The 21,781-nt window shown below is 38.5% G+C and overlaps 1 protein-coding gene across 1 annotated transcript in view; it reads right to left on the reverse strand.

Annotated features, from left to right (window-relative positions):
- Window positions 1-20,444, reverse strand: part of LOC119787619 (1-phosphatidylinositol 4,5-bisphosphate phosphodiesterase gamma-1-like) — a 44,910-nt gene extending 24,466 nt beyond the window's left edge. Inside the window, exons 1-3 of the mRNA XM_038291584.1 lie at window positions 19,602-20,444; window positions 2,154-2,303; window positions 1,409-1,502 (exon numbers count right to left, since the gene is read on the reverse strand). Coding sequence (XP_038147512.1) covers window positions 1,409-1,502; window positions 2,154-2,303; window positions 19,602-19,854 — 497 coding nt within the window. The 5' untranslated portion in view covers window positions 19,855-20,444. The remainder of the gene's footprint in view (window positions 1-1,408; window positions 1,503-2,153; window positions 2,304-19,601) is intronic.
- Between the last annotated feature and the right edge of the window lie 1,337 nt (window positions 20,445-21,781).

A 21,781-nucleotide genomic window follows, 5' to 3' on the forward strand; every position in this document is an offset into this window, starting at 1 on the left:
CTAGGGGTTAACATATTGGCAATATAATTTGATTTTCGGGTGTCCGATATAATATAAATATTTCAGTTCCTAGTACTGATTTAAAAAAAACAATAAGGGAAAATGGGCTAACTGTGCACCGCCAATCTGGCAGATACTAGTGCTGTGGAGCCATTTTGATCAAACTTTAAACAACATAGGGTGTGAATTATCAATATCTTCTGATGAACATATAGAGCACTTGATTTTTTATTTATACATTTAATTTTAATAGCTGGAAAAAATATCGCAATATATAGTGATATTGCAACATTGTGGGTTATATCGTATCGTGACTCAAGTATTGTGATAAATATCGTATCGCAACACCCATGCCAATACTCACCCCTGTTGTTAACTGGCCAAACCAAAATGCCTGAAAAACCATTGATAAAATCAGCTGCTGTTCTTTAACCCATGAGAGGGTCTCGCTGGTCATATAAAACCAATGTAATGGTGGACAGTAGACTCAACGTGGATGTATCAGGCTGCTAATTTGGAGATTTTTGAGCTCATAGACTTTCTATGTGTTTAAATCTAGGCACTCATTTGACCATGAAAGAAGGTTGTTTTTTGTGTATAGTGAACAATTTTTGTGGTGATTTAGACATGATCTGTGCTTATGAGTTAATAAAATCTTCAATGATTACTAGTGTTGTACTGATATCACCCTGGTGCCCCGATCCAGCACTAAAATGGTGGTATTGGTATCGGCGAGTACCAACAAATAGGGCACCGATACCATTTTGAGAGCCAAAAGTTTATTCAACTATTGTCACCCATTCCAGGTAGGCAATAAAAATTTCTACTGGATTCAGTTTGTATTAGACTTTTTCCTGCGTCACGAAGGTAGGCAGCAGCTTTAAAAAAGGCATGATGGCGATTATTTTACATCCAAGTAGTATGCAGCTCTTCATATATACACACACACACATAAATTTCAAACAGATGGTATCGGTATGGTATCGGCCAATACTGCACAGCCAGGTATCAGGTATCGGTATTGATGCCAAAAAATGGCATCAGCCCAACACTAATGATTACACATTTTCTATTCCCTGGTAATGTCCACCAAATATCAATAATACTGGGTAATCTGAGAGGAAAACAGACCAGTCCCATTTCAGAGGGTTTATGCTGCATAAAAGCTGAGGAGGATAAAAAGATGTTGACCTGGACAAAACAGAACAGCACCGAGTATCCAGATGCAACTGTTGATATTCCTGCTTCACCTTGACTTACATATAATAACCTTAGGTCCTCATACAGACTTGTGAAGAGTTCCTTAATGGTTTTCCATCTCAATCGAGGATTATGTCTCCGGTCATCCATATACTGTTAAATAAACCTAAACCTGATTTAATGACTAGGTAGTGAGTTGCTTAAATACCTGTCTATCTGCTGTGGTGCTGGTGCTCGCTGGGTATCGACCATCAGCCAGTTCAGACCTGTGATCCACATGTTGACCTCCTCCTCGCTGTAGGCTGTCATCACAGAGATATTAAATAAAACAATACATTTTCTGATCAACTTTTTTTTTTCCTGGACAAAACATTAGTCCCCGTTAACAATTACAATTATTATAGCAACTTTTACAATTACAAAAGTTTCCAATAAACAAAATAAAAAAATGGTCAGGCCCAAATTTAAAGCCATGTGGTACCTTACTATAGTCTTTCAGTTCTTGTTACTTAGCAGTATATACTGTAATATATACTGATAATTTTTAATAGCATTTTGTACCCTAGGTTTTTTTTTTTTGATTCAGTGATGTTCAATATCAGATCAAATTTAATATCTTGATTAACCCTTAAAAACTTATCAACTTGTTTTCTATAAAGTTGTTTTTATTTGAAGCAATCACCAAGCTGGTATGTGAAATTAGTTTTTAAGGATTAAACCAAGATGACCCTGCTTTTATGGAAATTTAAGAACTCTACAATAAATTTGTTTAGTGCCAATACTTAAGGACCATTCTTACTTGAAAACAAACTAACACAAGCAATCAATGGAAAGTGATGTACATCAATGCACACCTGCTTTTAAAGGGTAGTAAATCTAAAAACAAATGTGGGAAAATACAAACAAAATGAAAAAAGTTATCAGACCTTTAAGTCTTGAAAATATGCACTGACCTGCAACGCTGAGTGTTCGCAAGCGAAACTCAAGGCCATACAGCACAATGAAGCAGTGGGCCGGGTCCAGTTTACGAGCCTCCTCTGGGTAACGCTCGAAATCACGCGAGCCTTTCCCCAACCGCAGCTCCCGGATCTCACGTATGTCAACTGGGGGAGGAAGAGGAGGAAGGGAAGACAGGAAGGATAGTGTTGCATGAACACAAATATGCTCAACCATTAATCACAATTTGGCACGTTGTTCATTTCCGTGCCAAACACACAAAAATCTACTGCTGGGAAGCTGCATGAATGGTCACACTGTGATCAGGAGGCCAGAAACAGATTCTACACAAACATCTCAATCGTGGGCTGCAGGAAGGGTAACGTTTCTGTAGACATCTTTGAATGCAGAAGCACTGTTTGTTCTTGAAAAAAAAAGAAGAACTCCTAGATTAAATGAGTGTATTTAACTAGATAAATTATTCTGGTCAAGATGACCTCATAATGTAACATCAGTGGGAGGGAAAGTAAAAAAGGTCTGTGGACCTCGGTACTTATTTCTATTAACACACAGAAAAGTATGCAAGATGCTGCAAATAAAACAAAAAAAGCTAGTTCTAAATAATATGTATAGCCTACTCTAAATTAATTTTGGCTGTAAAACCATGACCTTAAAACCAAAACCAAATAAGTTTACATACCAAAGAAATGAAATAAGTTATTTTGAATAATCTTTTTATAATTAAATTGACTAAAAACTTGTTCTTAATTAAAAAAAAAAATACTAAACTTTGGGCCCATTTCAGAGAACTGTTCAGTTCCAAAAGAGAAGACTTATATATTTTTCTTTTCAAACAAATAAAATCCATTCCTTCACACTTTATCCCGACTGGGGTAACGACTCTCCACAGGAGAGAGGCGGTCACAGGTCACCTGTCCATCACAGGGCAACACAGAGACATACGGGACAAACAACCATTCTCACACACACTCACAATCAAGCCAAACTCAAGCCAATTAACCTAACAGTCATGTTTTTGGACTGTGTGAAGAAGCCAGAGTACCCAGAGAGAACCCATGCCTGCACAGGGAGAACATGCAAACTACATGCAAAAAGATCCCAGGCTGGGAATGGAACCTGGATCCTTCATGCTGCAAGGCAGCAGTGCTACCCACTGCTACACAGAGCAGCCTAAATCTAACACAGAGTAATTGAAAATGGTTGTTAGCAAAATAGGACAACCTATAAAGCTCTGAAACTGCATTTTGTAAAGATTTTTAAACTCTCAAAACCCACCTGGTCGCCAGCGACCCGTTTTAAAGCATTTACATCTAATAACTCAGAATGCATGAAACTTCCACTGGTAAAATGTTTACCAATATAGACATGTCAGACATCGTTGGAAAGCTTAGATTCTCCACAATTCAACCACCTAGTTCATTTTATGGAGACATCAAGCACCAAAGCACAATTAACACAGATATAGCAGCATGTCAAAATGTACCATGACAAAGCAGCCACAACAAGCAAGCATGTCTTTATAACTGCTGTTCGAAAAAGACCTATTTTCGAGAATATTAAAAAACAACTTTGAGTCTTGTTTGAACTGACGCAGCTTGGGGGTTTTACTCACCCAATTTTCATGTATATATTCAGAAACTAGAAGGTGTTAGCTTTCAAATATTGTTTCACAAATGTCATTTGGGCTTACAGTTTCTGTTATTTGCTTTTCCATTTGGGTAGGTGGATATTAAGAGGTTAATCTAATCTTTATTAGCTACAGCAGGGTTTATACAGGAATGGATAAGTCTAATTGAATGCTTTTTAATGCTTTTAGAACAAATTTTACCCACCTTTGATGCAGCTGACAACAATATTTAGATTTCTTAACTGGATCTATGAGGTATCAAGGTACTGTCGTGGAATGGTTTATGTTTTATTTTTCTGAGTATTTCTGTAAGCCTGAGAGAATCTGCTCCGTTCCAGCTCCCCCTGCTTATAGAGCTCCTCAAGGATCCATTTGTGGACAAATTTTATTTTCCTCAGCTTTTATTGTCAATACACTGTCATAAAATTAACTCTCTGCATTTAACCCAACCCCTTGGAGAGCAGTGGGCTGCCATCTTGGGGCGCTCGGGGAGCAGTGTGGGGTTAAGGGTCTTGCTCAGAGACCCAGATTGGCAGTCCATGGGAGTGGGGCTCAAACTCAGAACCTCAGTATTCCAATCTCTATGCCTTAACCACAAGGCCGCCACTCAACTTTATTTATATACTTTCCATATCTTTAGGAAAGTGTAATATTTTATTACGTTAATTTTTTGACAGTAATCAGATTTATTTTCACTTGAGGCATAATGATCCTTTCTCACTGAAACCACTGTTTAACTCAGGTCAAACTCAGATAAAAATTCTCTAAACCTCAAAGAAAATAAATCTGAAATTATAAATTATGATCATGGTGGAAACCGTCAATCGTCTCTTGGTGTTTTCGAAGTTATTGCTAAAAATACTGAACTAATCTGAACTCACTGACTTATAATGCAGTCAGTTTCAACAGTTGAGCATTTATATTTGCAAATCAGTTTTACTCTGTATTTGTGTTTTCCTTTATGCTGTAATTAATGTTACTAGTTGTTTTCATGTGCAACACTTTGGCCAGTGTTGGTTGTTTTTAAATTTACTATATAAATTAATATCCTTGTTTCACCCCTGTAATATTGCCAAAATAGAAACATCCTGTCACAAAGTGAGAAGAACAATAAACGGTAAATATTTGTTTTGCTGCTCGTTGAATACCCTTTTCATTATTAGATGTTCTAACCACATTTTTTTTGTCTCATTCGGTATATGGATAACATTTCTTTAAAATGTATATCCTGATGTTGATCAGTTGGCTCGAAGCTCGTCTGCCTGGCTGTGTGTTTCCTGGACAGGGCCGCCTTTTACAGTTGCCTTTTGTATCTCTATTTCTGCCTCCTTGAACCCCAGTCGTGCTCAGCAGATGGCCGCTCACACTGAGCCTGGTTCTGCTGGAGTTTTTTTCCTGTTAAAAGGAAGGTTTTTCCTCTCCACTGTCGCTACAAGCATGCCTAGTGTAAGGGATTGCATTCGAGTCAATGAGCCGATGCAATCAACAGATTTTCCTTAGATAGAAAACTTTAAATCAATTTGACTGTATGATCTGGTGAACTGTAAAGTCCCTTGAGATGACTTGTGTTGTGAATTGGCGCCATATAAATAAATAAATAAACTGAATTAAATCTAAGAGAATAGAGTCACGTCCATATTTGTATGAATCTCTATTTGCACATTATAATTAATTCCATTCTGTATTTGCATTTGGATTAATAAATCAATATTTGGGTGCAATTCTTTGCACAGCAATGCAGGTTTTTTTCCAAAGCCAAATTTCTAAATATCTATGTATACTAAACTATTTTTCATATCAGATTTCAGTCTTTAAGTAATTTGGGCTTTTTTTTTGTATTTTTCCCATCAAAATGCATCAATTGTTGTGCTACCATTTGAAGTAAGGAGCTTTTCATTGTCAAACTCTTTTAGTATATTATCAGTCAGTTCAGTTTAATCTGAAGGGCTATGGTTCTATAACCGCAGAGCTGATGTAAACCCAGGACTCGACTTTCACACTTGCAGCAGTCGCACACCCACAAAGAAAACGTCCAGCTTATTGACATAGCAGATGTCTGGTAAAAACACAAGTAAACACAGTCTTCTAGACACTCAGCACATTCTCACACAGTCCAATAGCTTTCTGAGAAAAAAAAAAAGAAATTGCGAGCAATTTTCCACAAGATGAACTCCTTCTTAATGAAATTAGCAACAACTTTATCTTCTTTGGCCACTGAAAAACACCACTTTTGGATTCTTTTTGCCGATAATCATTAGGTAAAAGTGAACAAGCAGGATGTTGTAGATAATACTGACTAAGAAAGGTGGGAGTAGATCTGGTTCTCATCTAAATGGTCAGCATATGGCAGGGAGAGGGTCTGGCATGAGATTAAGAGAGGGGGCCATCTTCCTCACATAGTAGTCAGATTATAGTTGATAGTTTCAAGAAATCCTTTGATCCTCCATTTGTGTTTTCAAAGGTTAAAATATCTGTGATTAAATGTCTAAATAGATAGATGCACATTCATCACTGTCCTTTTAAATAAATGTAAACATGAGCTGTTATAACCTCTTAAAGTTAGAATGACAGTTTTGTAATATTTCAGTAGTAGACAAAAACATTTATCAACCCTGGTTTTTATTAGCCATCTCTCCTATCTCTCTGTCTGGTTTCAATGCATGCACATTCCTGTTGCACCTTGATTTCTTCCCTTATTATTATTTCTTATTAATCTTTTTTTAACCACAACTCCAAACAGCCATACAATTGCATCTTTATACAATTGCATCTTTTTTGCATGTTGCATATTGTAACTTGACATTAACATCAAAATAAATACACACACAAACAAAAAATGGACACAAACAAGTTAACATTATACAAATTCAAGGTCCAATTAAAGAATTACACTGGCAGTCTTCATTTACAGAGGTCTTTAAAAAAGTTTGAAATCCTTACAGGAAAAACGTCTTTAGTATACTCTAGAATCATCTATCAAGTTGCAAAGTATGTGACCTCAGGTCGACATTCAGAAAGACATCTGGTTACTTTAAAGAGAAGCTAACTCAAGGATCACAAATCTTAGCAGGTCAGTGAAGCTCTGAAGAAAAAAACTCCAAGGTTTTGGAGGATTAAGCTGTACAACCTGAAATGGAAAGAAATTATGGCATTGTGCTTAAGCTCTCCTTTAAGAAAGAAATACCTTCAGTATCTGAGATTTGGGACACATTTAGTTTGCTTCACAGTTATAAATCATATATATTCTTTATCAAATAATGTAAATAATATATATTTTTGCCTCAAGCAACGAAGCAGCAGTTTGAATGTCAAGGCTAGCTTCCTTAGAGTAGGGCCAACTGTGAAGGTTGGTAAAATGCAGAGTCATCTGGATAGAAGTGTGCATTAGCAGTAGATACGTGAACACTATCACCTTATGGACAACCCAAATGCTTTCTCTCACACCATTAACTTGACCAGCTTATTATTGGTGAAAGTTTTCTGCATGTTCCTTACCTATAGATCCTGGCAAAAAAAGATCTGAAAAGTTTTGGACACACTTTCATATTCAGTAGCCTGTCTTTATATTTATCAATTGGTCTGGGAACTCTTTCAAGAACTCCATAAAACCATTTAAGTGAATACCTCAGCTTTTACCAGTTAAGGATTTTATCAAAAGTGAAAGGGTGCCTACCACACAGAGATGTGGAGACTGTAATCCATGCTTTTATTAATAGATTGGATTACTGTAATTCTTTATATGCTGGCTTGGACCACTCACTTTTACACCGTCTGCAGCTGGTACAAAATGCAGCTGCCCATTACAGGCACAAGTAAACTTGACCACATGCGAGGGACGTTCAAAAAGTAATGCCCCTGACCCACTTCGAGATGTTTGATCGACCTGAAATTTTGCATGTGAAATTGTTTAAATCTCTATAGACTAAATAGTAAATTACAGCTCTGAACTTATTGTGGTTTCTGATTTGCAGGTGTTCAAACTGATTTAAGTCTGTGTTTTTGCATTAGAAAGGATGCACACAACCGGAGACTTTTGATCAAATGAAAGTAACTTATAGTGACAATGTCCCATAATTTAACCTTGTAAAACGTTTTGCAGGGTCATATAACAGGCATCATCACCACAAGTTACTTTCATTTCATCAAAAGTCTCCCGTGGTGTGAGTCCCAAATAGAAAACCGAATCACTGCTAGACACTCAACAGGCTCCATTTCAGACTTTACTCATCTTCAAATACCTGTAAGTCAGAAACCACAAAAAGTTCGCTACTAAAAATTAGCTACTTAATCTATAGAGATTTAAATAACCTCACATGCAAAATTTCAGCTGGATTAAACATCGGGAAGTGTGTCAGCGGCATTACTTATTGAATGCCCCTTGTATCACCCGTTTTAGCCTCATTGCACTGGCTCCCGGTTGTTGTTAGAATAGATTTTAAAATTTTATTGCTTGTTTTTAAAGCTCTTAATGGTCTAACTCACCTAGTATTTGATTCAAATCCATGCCCCGACCAGAACACTGAGATCCTTTAATCAGTTGGTACTGGTCATGCCTAAAACCAGACTTAAAACCAAAGGTGATCGTGCCTTTATGGCAGCGGCACCGAGACTCTGGAATAACTTGCCTTGGCATATTCGATCAGCAGGCTCCTTTGAGGTTTTTAAATCCTCTCTAAAAGCACACTTCTTCTCCCTAGCTTTTAATCAAGTCTAAGTGGACATTTGGCAAAATTTCATTTTAAATTTTATTCTAAAATTAATTTTAATTGAAACATTTATCCTATTATATTTAATCTCCATTAATTTTTTCTTTTTGCATTGTTTATGTATTTTAGCTTTCAGTTTTTACCTTATGCTCTCCAAATGTGATTCCTGTACAGCACTTTGGTCAATGCCGGTTGTTTTAAATGTGCTTCATAAATAAAGTTTGAGTTGAGTTGAGTTGAAAGCTTATATAAAGGGAGTGCAAGCGGAAATGAAAACAAGGGGGCCTATATTTGAAGTACCACACATTGCAAGCTGTTCACGTATGTCACACTGTACACATGAAGTCTAAAGGGCAGAGATAGCAGTACAAAAACCTGAAGAGACTTTAATATAGATGCTAAGAGCCCCCGTGAACAAAAACTGTTACATGTTTAAAGCTTAAAATGAACAACAAATTTATTTTCAACATCATCTTATAGTAAAGAAGAAAAGGTCTTGAGCTGAGTCACTTTCAGCCTAAAGCAACACCTCTACCTTTTTCTGCCATTCCCTTTATCATTTCCTGCCATTGAGCTTGGCCGTTGGACATTAAGTAAAACCCAAGCACAAGTTCATGAAGCACCACATTTTCCCCTTGCTCAAAACTCCTGCACTTGACAGAAACACACCTCGACTCGACCTTTAATCCTCACTCTCACTGTAAACACAACTGTAATAAACATACAGTACTGCCTGGGCTTTCAGGCTGACAGCTTCAATGAGTAGGAAGGGTCAGAGCATAAGAAAACACACTGATGACTCAGATCTGAGGTTCTGTGGTAATAAGTTTCATTATTGGGGCAATTTGATAGCCAGCTGTGTATTCCTTCTAAATAATCTCTCAGTACCGGATTGAATTATAGTGCAGCTCATGAAAACAGCTGCATGTACTGCTGACCTGAAATTACCAGCTGCTCATAATTGTAGAGTATTTCCAGAGAAATAAACTGTTCGTGGTGCAGTTGGTTACATCGGTCCCTGCCAGATGGCACCCCTGTTTTAGATCACATCCAAGAAATGTGATAGATAGAAAACTAAAGGATTACAGGGAATCCGGTGGAATCCAATCCATAAAAAAATCCAAAGGGCACCATGTTGATGGACTTCGTTTGAAACTCTATCCATAGTTAATTTTCTAGGTTATCATTCTTCTCAGTTTTTTACATATAATTAGTCTGTAAAAGACTTCAGCTTATAGTAGATCTCCTCCTACCAGAGTAAACCTTTGTAAAAAAAAAAAAAAAATATATGTTTATATCAGAGTCACAAAACAAAATTGTTTTGACTTTCGTAAAATGGGGCAAGATCCCGTAACAAAGTCCGCAAATATCTAAATAAATAAATTCACTTTATTTAAGGTGGCTATTAAATATATTTTTCCAAATTCCACCTCTCACACCAGCATCTCTATTAGACTGGTTTTTGGCTGGGGTTGCCTTTGGTAACCGTTTAATATCATTGATCAAATGGGTCTTGTCCCAAATAAAAGCAATTAACAGGGTGGCTGGGTACCTTCTTAGAGATAGGGTGAGGAGTTTGCTCATTTGGGAGATGCTCAGAGTTGAGCCTCTTCTCCTCCACATTGAGAGGGGTAAGCTCAGACATCTTTTTTGGATGCCCACTGGGCGCCTCACTCGGGAGGTGTTCCAGGCGCGCCCCAACGGGAGGAGGCCTAGAGGATGGTCCCAGAAGGGAACCAGGGAGACTCGGGAAGGACTACGTCTGTCAACTGACCTGGGAGGATCTCTGGCTTCTCCAAGGAGAGCGGGAGAACGTATCTGGGAAGACATAAATCTGGTAAGACTGCTCCCCCTATGAAGTACGACTACGAATGCAGATGGCATGTCACTCATTCCATGCTTTGAATGGAGTATTGATGGTGTAACGTGGGTGTAAAGAGTGCCAAACATGAGGCGGAGCCCTTAATGCAAACTCTAACATACAGCTAAGATCTATAAAGAAAGATCGGTTGGTTTTGTGTCCCCACATGGTTTTCTAAATCTGTTTTTTTAGATGTACTCCATTTTTGGGTGTTTGATTTTAGTATGGATTCCAAACAATGTTTTATAAATGAGACCACTGGGCATTATGGGGCTAGGGGTTTTAGTGTTAATGCATTAGAAAGGTTGTGTTCCAGCTTTTGAGAAGTCAAACCTCTAAGGTTAGTTGTAAGATTATTCTAGGTTGCTTTGTAATTTAATTGAGTATGTCGATTTTCAAAAATCAAGAAATGGCAACATAAAACGAATTAAAGAGATGGGCAAATGGTCTCAATGAAACTTTAATAACACAAAATGCAGTTGTGACACAGCATTCAGAGCATTATTTTATAATGGGGTTGATGAATTGTAATGCAACAGTTCAGGATATCTGGCCAAAGATACACCGAGGACATGTTGGTGTCTCTTGTCTACTGTTTTATGCACTGACTTGCACTGTGCTTGAGGGGAAAAATATACTGCCTCGCATTCACAATAGAAATGTGTAAATCAGGTTTCTATATGAACTTTGAAACTTCCAATTCAAAGGTCATATGGGTCCACAAGGAACAGACAAGGAGGATATTAAAATACAGCTGCCATCCTGACAAAGAATATAGATTGAGAGACAACATTACATTACGGACAAAAGGGACATGATGGTGCAAGCCCTCTGAATGAGGCTTTTTTGGAAGTAGTGGAAAAGAAAACAGGGTGTGGTTGCCTGGTGGTTAGAGCAAGTTTCTTTGAATTACATTCTGGAACCCTGAGCAAGACCCTAAGCGCCAAAATACTCAAAGGGTATCGCATGTTGGGAGCCCATTGCTCGCTCAGCGGAGAGTACAACTCAAATCAGCCCAATGTACAATGTGCAATGACAAATAGGATAACAAAGAAGGAGTGTCTTAAAAGGCTAATCCATAGAGAGACCTTTTTGTTTCTCAGCTGTGAGCAATGTGTCCTTGACTCGGTAGCAAAATAGACTTCCCTCCATTTTTCTTACAAATGCTATGAAACTTTGTCTTTGCTTTTTATACTAAATATTTTTTCTGAAATGTATTTAAGAATTAAACCCACATTTTCCTACTATTGGGACAATAAAAGCATTTTTATTCTGATCATAAAAAGGTTTAAAAAGTGGCAGCTTGCATAAAATCTTTACAAGAGGAAGAACATTACAGACAACATTGAGAGCGTCTTCTGTCAGGTTCCTCGAGACCAGCTGTGAGACAGATAGCTACAGGAGAACTTACAGCCCCCGAAATCTACAACTCATTGAAAAAACATTTAATTTCCATTTAGTGTTAATAAAGCATGTGATTTGAATTTAAATGCATCCGTTTCAGATTAATTTAGAAATAAATACATACAGGAACAAAAAAACAGTATATATTATAATGTAGTCATCATTTTCAACTTTAAACATTTAAACATTTTTCACGAGCCAAGCCACTCTAATGAGAGGATTAGTGCCTCATTTGTGCTCAATGTCTCTCCTTCCTGCAGAAGATTCAGGGCTTTTGTTTTCAGTCCTTCAATCTGAGACGGGAAGGGAGACACTCCCTGATAACCCAACACTTCCTGTGCCTCAGGATTTCAAATCACCACAGCTTGGAAAATAAAGCGTCTTAAAGGAAAACACAGAATCCTTGTGTCAGTTCTTGTTTTTAGCTCATTATAGTCTCTTTTTTTTCCTGGTTTAGTCACCAACTCGACTGGGAATAGTGATCCTTAAAGAGGCTGAAGGTAAATCCCAGTGAATTTCTAAGGTCCTCATTGGAGCTGTGGTCACAGTTATGCCAAATATGACAAAAATCTTTGATTGGAACTAAGGCAGCTTTATAAACCTGTACCCGTCGGTTTAAAACAAGAAGGGAAGAGACAAATGGTCAGATGGAGATACTTTTGAATTACCTTAAAATGTAAAGGAAAAGTGAAAGAATGGATGGGTGTATCTGAAAATAAGACGGGTGCTTAGATGAATGAGTACGGTCCTGAAATGTGGAAACTACAGTTGGAGGAACAAAACGGAGAGATGGGAGAAAGAGGAAGAAATGAAACCGAGCTGTAGGAGATAAAGAAACGGAGAGACCCGCTGAGTTTCTGGAATCTGCTGGAGGCTTCGTCCGGTGGGAGGTTGTTTGTAAAGGGCCGCTTTGAGGTTAAGAAAACATGCGAGTGTGTGTTTTGGTAGATTCAAGGTTTTTTAGCAGTCTGCAAGAAAATGCATGAAAAAAATTAAACCAAATGGAAAAGTTGCTGGAAAATACTTAAGATGCTCACTATACCTCAAATTGTAAAGGGAATTGGCTGCAGTCTCGGAAATAAACACAACTCTAGAATATTAGAGGATAAAATATGATTTTTTGATTAATAGGGCTGCGTGTGCAGTAGGTTTGATCGGTCTCTATCCGAGGAATGTCTGAAAAAGAGATGAAAACACTAAATCTGAGGGAAAAGACAAAAAAATTCAAATATCTTTTTATGCAGCAAGATCATTTCACTTGTCAGGGCCTCTAAACTATTATAAAGTTTGACACATGAAAGAAGAAAGTATCTGACACTGCAAAGTTGTTTTGTCCTTGGCAAGAGCCTAAAAAGTTACAGTTTACCTGCAGCATGAAGCTAAACTAAGCATGGTGAATCAGAAAGAAACTGTAATGGAAATCGAGACAATAGTTACTCATATCAAGAATCCATCAAGATGGGCTTAAACCTTTTACAACAACTCCAACCATCTCCAGAGATTATGCTTTACATCTTCTTTCTGCAGCAGAATAAGGTTGCTCATATGAAAACAACATTATGACCTTCAAACTTTAAAGTTCAACATCACTGTTCACCAAGTATTTCATTAATCACATCAGTCAAAATAAGTAGCAAGTTTGAAAACAAGCAGCAGAGGTTTAGCCAGTTAAAGCCATTTTTAAAAATTTTTGTGAGCCATAATTTAAAAAGGGTAAATTAAACTAAAGCAGAGAGGATGCCAGAATTTGAGCCACATGTACCCCCACCCGATGAGTTTAAAGTAAAACAGTGTGAAAGACTCAAAGTGCTGCGGACAGCTGGAACCTTTATGGTATATTGTATGCATCATGCTAAAATGGAATAAACAGATTTAAAATTTAGACTTAAAACCCAAATAGGTTTATTCTAGGTCTGCAACTAAGGATTATTCTGCGATTATTTTGCAACATCTACACCTACATGTACACTGTATGGACAAAGGACATTCTTTTGAGGACCACAATGTTCACATTTTGGACAAAGAGGACAGGTGGTTTTTAAAGGGCTGTGAAGGAAGCCATTTTATTAAAAGAGAAAAAACAACCTTAAACAGAGGGGGTGGACTCAGGCTTCAGCTCACAAAAACCTACAATGCAGCAATGGAGTTGATTCCTTCCGGCTAGCATCACAACCCCAACCCCTTTACAGGAAAACAAAAGGGTATCGGGTATTGCAGGCTAAGAAAGATTTCAATGACTTCAATTTGCATGTTTTCTAAGCTAAAACAAGGCTCTGTTTTGGACTACTCTATAACGCCTGGAACTCAACGTTAATTCTGACATTTTGAGTTGAAAAGCTATAGAAAAGATATAGAAAAAAAGCTTATCGATTAAAAAAATGCATATTGATCGATATTGATAATTATTGAAAAAATTTGAAACCATATTTTATGTGGAGCTCTGCCTGGACATTTTATGATATTGCTAAATGATTTAATTTTACTAAAGAACACAAACACAGACTTTCAATTAAATCTTTATTTAACCAACTTTTTTAACCATAACAGAATTGTTTTAAAGAAAAATAACTTAAGAGACCTGAGTTATGTTATTAAATACTGACAAAGAATAAACCAAAGTGACCAAAATGAATATAACAAATAAATAAATGTCTTTCGATCGATATATCGTTATTGAAATTGCCCAGCCCTAAGAGAGATTATTTCAATAATCGATTAATCACGATTAATCTGATTGTCTCAGCCCTAGTTTTGACTCATTGAACCCCAGTTGGCCTCGGCTGAGCCTGGTTCTGCTGGTGGTTTCTTTATGTTAAAAGGGAGGTTTTCCTCTCCACTGTCGCTACAAGCATGCTTAGTGTGAGAAATTGCATTCGAGTATCCATAAGTGGATGCAATCAACTGGTTTTCCTTAGATAGAAAACTTTGAATCAATTTGACTGTATGATCTGGTGAACTGTACAGTTTCTTGAGATGACGTGTGTTGTAAATTGGCACTATAGAAATAAACTGAACTGAATTGAATTGATGTTTATTCAAAACATTAACACTGTTGGACAGAAGAGGTTAGAAAATGGATGGCTAGGCTATACACCTTTTGATCAATCACAAAGTCTGATTCCTTTATACAGTAAGATAAGGTTCTTCTGTGTAAACTATCACTGTAGCAGAACAATTTATAATGAGGAAAAGTTAAAGAAAAACCAACTAGCACTGCTGTCCTTTGTTGCCCTATCAGATTCCCTGTAACCGATTGCAAAAGACTGAATGCTGAACGTGGAGAAGTTGCAAAACAAAACCAAGTTGGAAACATTTTTGAGTTTCATTTGTAGATTTTATTTCATGAAAAGCTATAGATTTTAAACTGTAGTGGAAACGTTTCATATCCGCTCCAAATTCAGACAGGATGTTTGTGTCTCCGTGTTAGCTCTATGCATGCTTTCAATATTTCTCTCTCGTCTTGAATTACCTGCATCTGTCTGATGTGAAAACAATCCGGCCTGTTCGTCGGAGACCGGGGGATTATTTTCTTTACAGAGTTCTGCCATAAAGCTGAAGAGACACATGGCAGACAGAAGGGAACCCTATCATGCCAGTTGTGAATACTTCAAGTCTTTTTTTTTTCTGAGCCGATGTGAACTGCAAAAAAAATACGTCTTCAAGCCACAAAATCATGGCTGCAGACAAAAGCCTCCACGCCCTAGACAGGGCGGGCGGACTGTGCGACAAGCGTCTGCTCTTTCGGCCCACATCCAGTCAGGAAGTCTGAGGCTGGTCTAGGATCTTTGTGGCAGCAGCACGCCGCCATGCCTGGAGAGTTACAGTGAGGTCAAAGTGGAGGAAGCAGAGGTCTAAGGGTATGATGTGTCTGTCCACAGAGGAGGCCTTGACAGCGCCTATGCTGAGTAGGGATGGGATCGGCCTTTCCACAGCAGAATGTCAAAATCCATCACAAGTAGGAGAAAAAGGCAACTCTGCTCATTTTCACTTGTTTTCCAGCTGTGTTGGTTACAAAGACTGAATGCAAAAAAACTATTGAAAAGAGCATGAACTTGATTTTTACAGAAATAATAAAGAATATTGCATGTCTTCAGGTGTGTATTGTAAACTTTGGCCATAATTAGAAAAGTAATAAAACAGTTATGAAATAACAGCATTTTTGTGGCTTTAAATGAAAGCTAAGAATAGCAGCTTTTCCAAACACCTCGTTGGCAGCATTGAAGCTTACTAACACAGAAGCAATATGGAAGAATTTGCTTCGGTTTCTTCCAACAACCATCCAACCTAACCTCCTCTCAGCAACTGTTTTCTATGTCTTTTTAGCCTGATAAACCAGACTAAATGTGAGATTAAATGTGTAATTTAGTCTTGCCCCGATGAATGAGACATCGGAAGATTGTTGATGAGAACAACCAGTTGTTTTTCAAACCGCTGTCTGTGCCTATTGGCCAACGCTCTGACCACAGGGTTCCTACAGCATAAGGCAGCTTAAGACTTTTTAATGCCACTTTAAAATAAAAATTTAAGACCAAATTTACAAGAAAACACAAGAAAAACCTGCTTGCGACAACTTAACCCAAAGGTTTATTTTAACATAAACCACTGCACTAATGTTTCAAATTTTGAAAAACTTCCCATACAGGAAGAAAGCTAAAAACACAAAAATGACAGATATATTTTAACAATTATTTAACTGAATTCACAAACTATTTTTTAGCAGGGAACAAAACAAATCAGTTTTAAAGCCACAACATAACCAGTGCTAAGTCTTTTTTGCAGCTATTTTTCTTTATATCGTTTTCTTAGTATGTTTGATTTGGTGATAAGTGGAGGTGTTGCAGAGACAAGGGTGGAACAAAACTGAGAAATATCGGCTGTTTCTAGATAACTCGATTTTGACAATTTGTGTTTCGCGCTTCGCATGTGACTCCACTGCCTTAATTCCCATCGTTCCGAGCTTGAATGACTTCTTGCACAAAATACACCGTGCCTCATGTATGTTCCCTGGTACTGGTTTTAGCCATGGAGAAAACCCTTGGCTGGATAGAGAATTTTGGTTACATTTACACTTGCTCATATTTTCTAGACAAAAAGTTAATGGTGCATCTCGCAAATGTCCCGGCTGCAACAACGCTTTTATTTGTTCCGCTATCGGAACGGAACTAATAATGGCGAGCCGTTATTTTTTTAAATAAAAAAAAATAATTGTCAATTTTAAAGTTTTATTTAGATTACAAAAATACAGCGTAATAAAAAAAATCCTATTTATGATGTTTTAAAAATTAAGACCTACAAAAGACTGATTTAAGACATTTTAATGCCAATTAAGGCCTTAGTTTTATTTTGAAGAATTCAATGCCTTTTAAAACTTTTTAAGGACCCGCGGGAACCCTGGACCAATGAGCAAAACTGACTGTGACATATGAAGCACGATAGAAAGCTGGTGGGAGAGTGTAAACAAACAGCCTGTCGGTAAAACGGCAAATACGTCCTTCTTAAAAATGAATGAGCGTAGAGCCTCTTCCTGTTCACGTTTCAACGAAAACCCCAAACACAGCCAGGCAGATGAGCTCCAAGCCAGCTCCCATGTCAAAGGTTGAAGAGAGCACATCCAGCCAGTCAGTCAGAGAAACAGGACTACACTGGAAAACAGGCCGATCTCTAGCATCTATAAACTTAATTTAATTGAAAAGGAACTTATTTCAGACAATTTGACAAATAATAATAAATCAATCTCAAACAAATAAACAAACAACCAACCAAATTAAACAAAATATGGCGACTAGGGTTTTATTGCAATATTGCTTCACACTATAAGAACAAACATGTAGATGTTTCTCTCTATGGTTTCCATTTCCCCATGAACTTGAAAGCTTGATTTTCCAGAGTATATTGTTGTAGGACTTTTCGATGAAGAAGTTCTTACTTCTACTATCATGTATGGATCTGCGTGCTAGCTGCTACACTTTTTTCCCGTCTTTGTTGCAGGAAAACCCTCTTTAAGTCCATTACCACCACCTAAAGGCCCAAAGGAAGGATTTACTGTCTTACTCTTGTTAAATGTTATGTGACTAAAATGAAGTACCTCTGAGATTTGAAAATGGCATTTTGCTAAATTGCGATTATATTGAAAATTCATTTAACTGCCTAGACCAACTTTAAAATTCCCTTGTAGTCTCTTAGTATCCATTTGCTAACATCTTGTCTCTTTAACGATGCATCTTGCATACACATCCCTAAAGGGGTTTTAAGAACAAGAACCCTTCTTGATGTACATGTAGACAGGCATTAAAAATTCATCCTGAGTTGCCATCATTTTAGTTTCATATCAACAGATTCTCCAACCTGAGCGTTGGGTCTGTGCAGCTCCTCCCCTGCTCCTCTGACTCTGCCTGACTGGCTGTAGAGTTTAGGTAGGCAGCAATTTCCCGATAGGCTTGCATCTGTTGCAACTCTTTCCACATTATGAGGGTGATCAAAGGGTGCTCTGTGAGCTGTTCAAAGCTGGGTGTGTTGATTTATAATCTAACCCGTCTTTAAAACTCTCAACAGCTTTATTTCGAACCTGCTGGTGTGTGCTCTGGTTTCTATTCTGAATGCTTTCTAACTTTCTCAAAATAAAAAAAAACGAAGACATCCACAAAGTAGCTTGAATTCATTTAGGGGTATCAGACTAATTGGGGCCAGATGCCAAGCATTGTCGCTCACTTTAAATTTTTATTTTTTTAAATCTTGAAAATAATACACCCCACCATTATTCAATTCAATTCAGCTTATTGCTATAGCGCCAATTCACAACACATGTCATCTAAAGGCACTTTACAGTTCACCAGATCATACAGTCAAATTAATTCAAAGTTGATTGCATCGACTCATTGACTCGAATGCAATCCCTCACACTAAGCATGCGTGTAGCGACAGTGGAGAGGAAAAACTCCCTTTTAACAGGAAGAAACCTACAGCAGAACCAGGCTCAGTGTGAGCGGCCATCTGCCGAGGCTGACTGGGGTTCAAGGAGACAGAAGCAGAGACACAAAAAGCAACTAGACCAGTCCAGGAAACAAACAGCCAAGCAGACGAGCTCCGAGCCAACTGATGAACATCAGGAGATACATTTTAGAGAGATGTTATCCATATACCGAATGAGACAAAGAAAATGTGGTTAGAACATCTAATAATGGTATTCAACAAGCAACAAAACAAATATTTACCATTTATTTTTCCTCTCGCTTTGGGACAGGATGTTTCTATTTTAGCAATATTACACGGTTGAAAAAAAGAAAATTTATTTCTAAAGTAAATTTAAGAAAAACCTACATTGGCCAAAGTGTTGCACACAAAAACAACAAGTAACATTAATTACAACATAAAGGAAAACACAAACACAGAGTAAAACCGGTTGGCAGTCCCTCACACTACGCAAGCTTCTAGCGACAGTGGAGAGGAAAAACTACCTTTTTAACAGGAAGGAACCATCTGCTGATGCTGACTGGGGTTTATGGAGACAGAAGCAGAGATATAAAAGGTAACCTTAAACCAGCTGGTTTAAAGAGGAAACAAACACAGCCAGGCAGTGGAGCTCCAAGCCAGCTCCCATTATGTGTTAACAATTCAAATGAAGTAAATGACATACAGAAAGTGTTTGTTTTGCTTTAATGTTGTCACTCAGATTTATAAACATTTTAAGATTAACTGAACCATTTTTTCCTCCTCATCCGTGCTGACAGGCATCTCTACAATCACTACTCCACTGAAACAGTTTCATGCATTTAATGCAAAGCTTCCCTTTCTAGGTTTAAAGGGAGCAGCAGGTCCTGAAGTCCATCCTCTGAGCTGTAACACTCACCTTCTCCTTCCATCTTATCAGGACTCCTGCTCCACACTATCTGCCTGCTGTCCTGTCTGATCTGGAACGTCCTCCTCTCAGGCTTCTGGGACTTCTTCTGGTAGAAGACGGTCATCACTGTTCCCATCTCCAGGCTGCTAAGGATCCGGGCACCAACCTCGGTCCAATCCAGCATCCTGGAGGCCGTGAGCGGAGCGCAGGCGGCCTCCTCCGTGCAGCCGTTGAGGCAGCCGCTGAACCTGGCTGCGCACATCCTCACTGCATCGCTGGGGTCAGGATCACCGATCTGCTGAGAGGGCTTTAATGATGGGCAGGATCCAGATCCCTCAGCCGATGCGCAGAGGAGAACCGCTATCCAGCATATCCACTGCTGCCGGGAGGGAGTCCAGAGATGGAGGAGGAGTGGATCCCTGGGTTATCCTTTCCAGATGCTTCAGGGAGAAGAGCAGTGAAATCCACTCAGGGAGAGCTCTCATCACCGCTGGGCTCAGGTTTCCACCCAGTTTGCGTTTTTTTGTTTTCTTTCGCTCCTCCAGAGTCCACGACAGCAGGAGGGGGAGCGGCGCAGTCCGGCTGCCGCGGCGCCTTCCGCCGCTAGGGCGACAGACAAGATATGTCCCCCGCTGGAGCCTCAGGGACCGAGTCAGAGGGAGGTGACAGCAACACGAAGCGCATACAGTAGCGTTGGGTTTAAAGTCCTCCGCTCGGTTCTGCTTCCTTCAGCTCTGGCGGCAGAGAGTTGGAAGGAAACCAGACCGGAAAGGCTCGATCAGATTTTTTTCTCTGCTCCTTTCTGAGCTACTGGAAGGATCCGAGGGAGAATGGTGGGAGTGAAAGGAGAGCAGAGAGAGAGAGAGAGAGAGAGAGAGAGAGAGAGAGAAAGGGCGAGGAGGAAACAGTGACCTCTGCAGGCCGACAGGAGATCAGCAGCTCCGAGGGGGACAGGCAGTGGCGTAACTATCAGTAGGCAGAGACGGTAGTTGCTTAGGGCCCCCGACCTCTTAGGGGCCCCATAACTGACATCTGGTTGCCCCCCTACGCAATTATGGACTAGGACGTCTCTTTGCTACGGTGGTCGGGAGGTGCAAACCAACATTACAAAATCTAAAAAACTTTTACAAGTTCCAAAACAAATTATCATTTCAGAAAACAAATCTACATTTAAAAATAAATAAAACACTTCTAAAAATTCAAAACAAATAGCATTTTTACAAAACAAATAAAAAACATTCAAAACACTTTTACAAGTCCCAAAAGAAATTATCATTTCAGGAATTCAACCGGAAAGGTCGGGTACTAACTCCGAGGCTGAATCGGTCTTGTGCGAAATTCTGTTTTGCCCTGTGTCGGGAGCGCGCATTGCAGCCAGAGAGGCAGATCTGACCATTTTCAAGGTGCTCCTGATAATTTCTCGGTGAAAAGAGCTCATATAATCATGTCAACTTTGTAACATTCAGTTTAATCGGTCGCTCTTTTTACAAATTAATAAAATAAATACATTTAAGAGGTCTTCTTACGCTGTTTTGTGTTTTGTTTTTTTTGAAACGTCAGGAGAATCGGTATTTCTCCAACTTTTGTCCCTTCAGCCTGACAGAAATAAACGTCAGTCACCAAACACAGATTTCCAACACGTAGTGTATCTTTAATTTTTCACTGTTGATATGAGAGGATGGAAACTGGCTGATAGCAGGGCACACAAATTAAGATGTCCTGCGAAGATGAGAGTGTAGAATTTCTGGTTTATCCTCTTCTAATGTAAAATATGACAGATTACTGGATTAAGGACATTTCTAGTATAACATATCACACATATCAATTTGAGAGAAATTGGTAACAGTTGCTCTTTATTTCCCAAAGATATAGGAGGAGGAGAGGAGAGGTTTACATGGCCATGGCCACACACAGATCTGGCCATGGCCACCCTTAGCCAATCTGTGGCTACCCCTACCTGTTATTTCCTTCTAATACAGATGGTGGCAGCAGTAATACTGTCAAGTGGAAAATTCAAAAAAATTTATTTTTAAATAAACTCATTTGTTTTTTTTTGTTTATGTCAGCAGGTCCAGTCAAACTCAATTAACAAATGTTTCTAAAAAGGAAGACCTGTAGTTCATGTTCCCTTCATCTGAAGGATTATCAGGAACATAAACCAATTAGTTACACCAGAAAGGGGTTTAATT

Source organism: Cyprinodon tularosa, unplaced genomic scaffold (assembly GCF_016077235.1).
Source record: "Cyprinodon tularosa strain WSP-4 unplaced genomic scaffold, ASM1607723v1 ctg30, whole genome shotgun sequence".
NCBI lineage: Eukaryota > Metazoa > Chordata > Actinopteri > Cyprinodontiformes > Cyprinodontidae > Cyprinodon > Cyprinodon tularosa.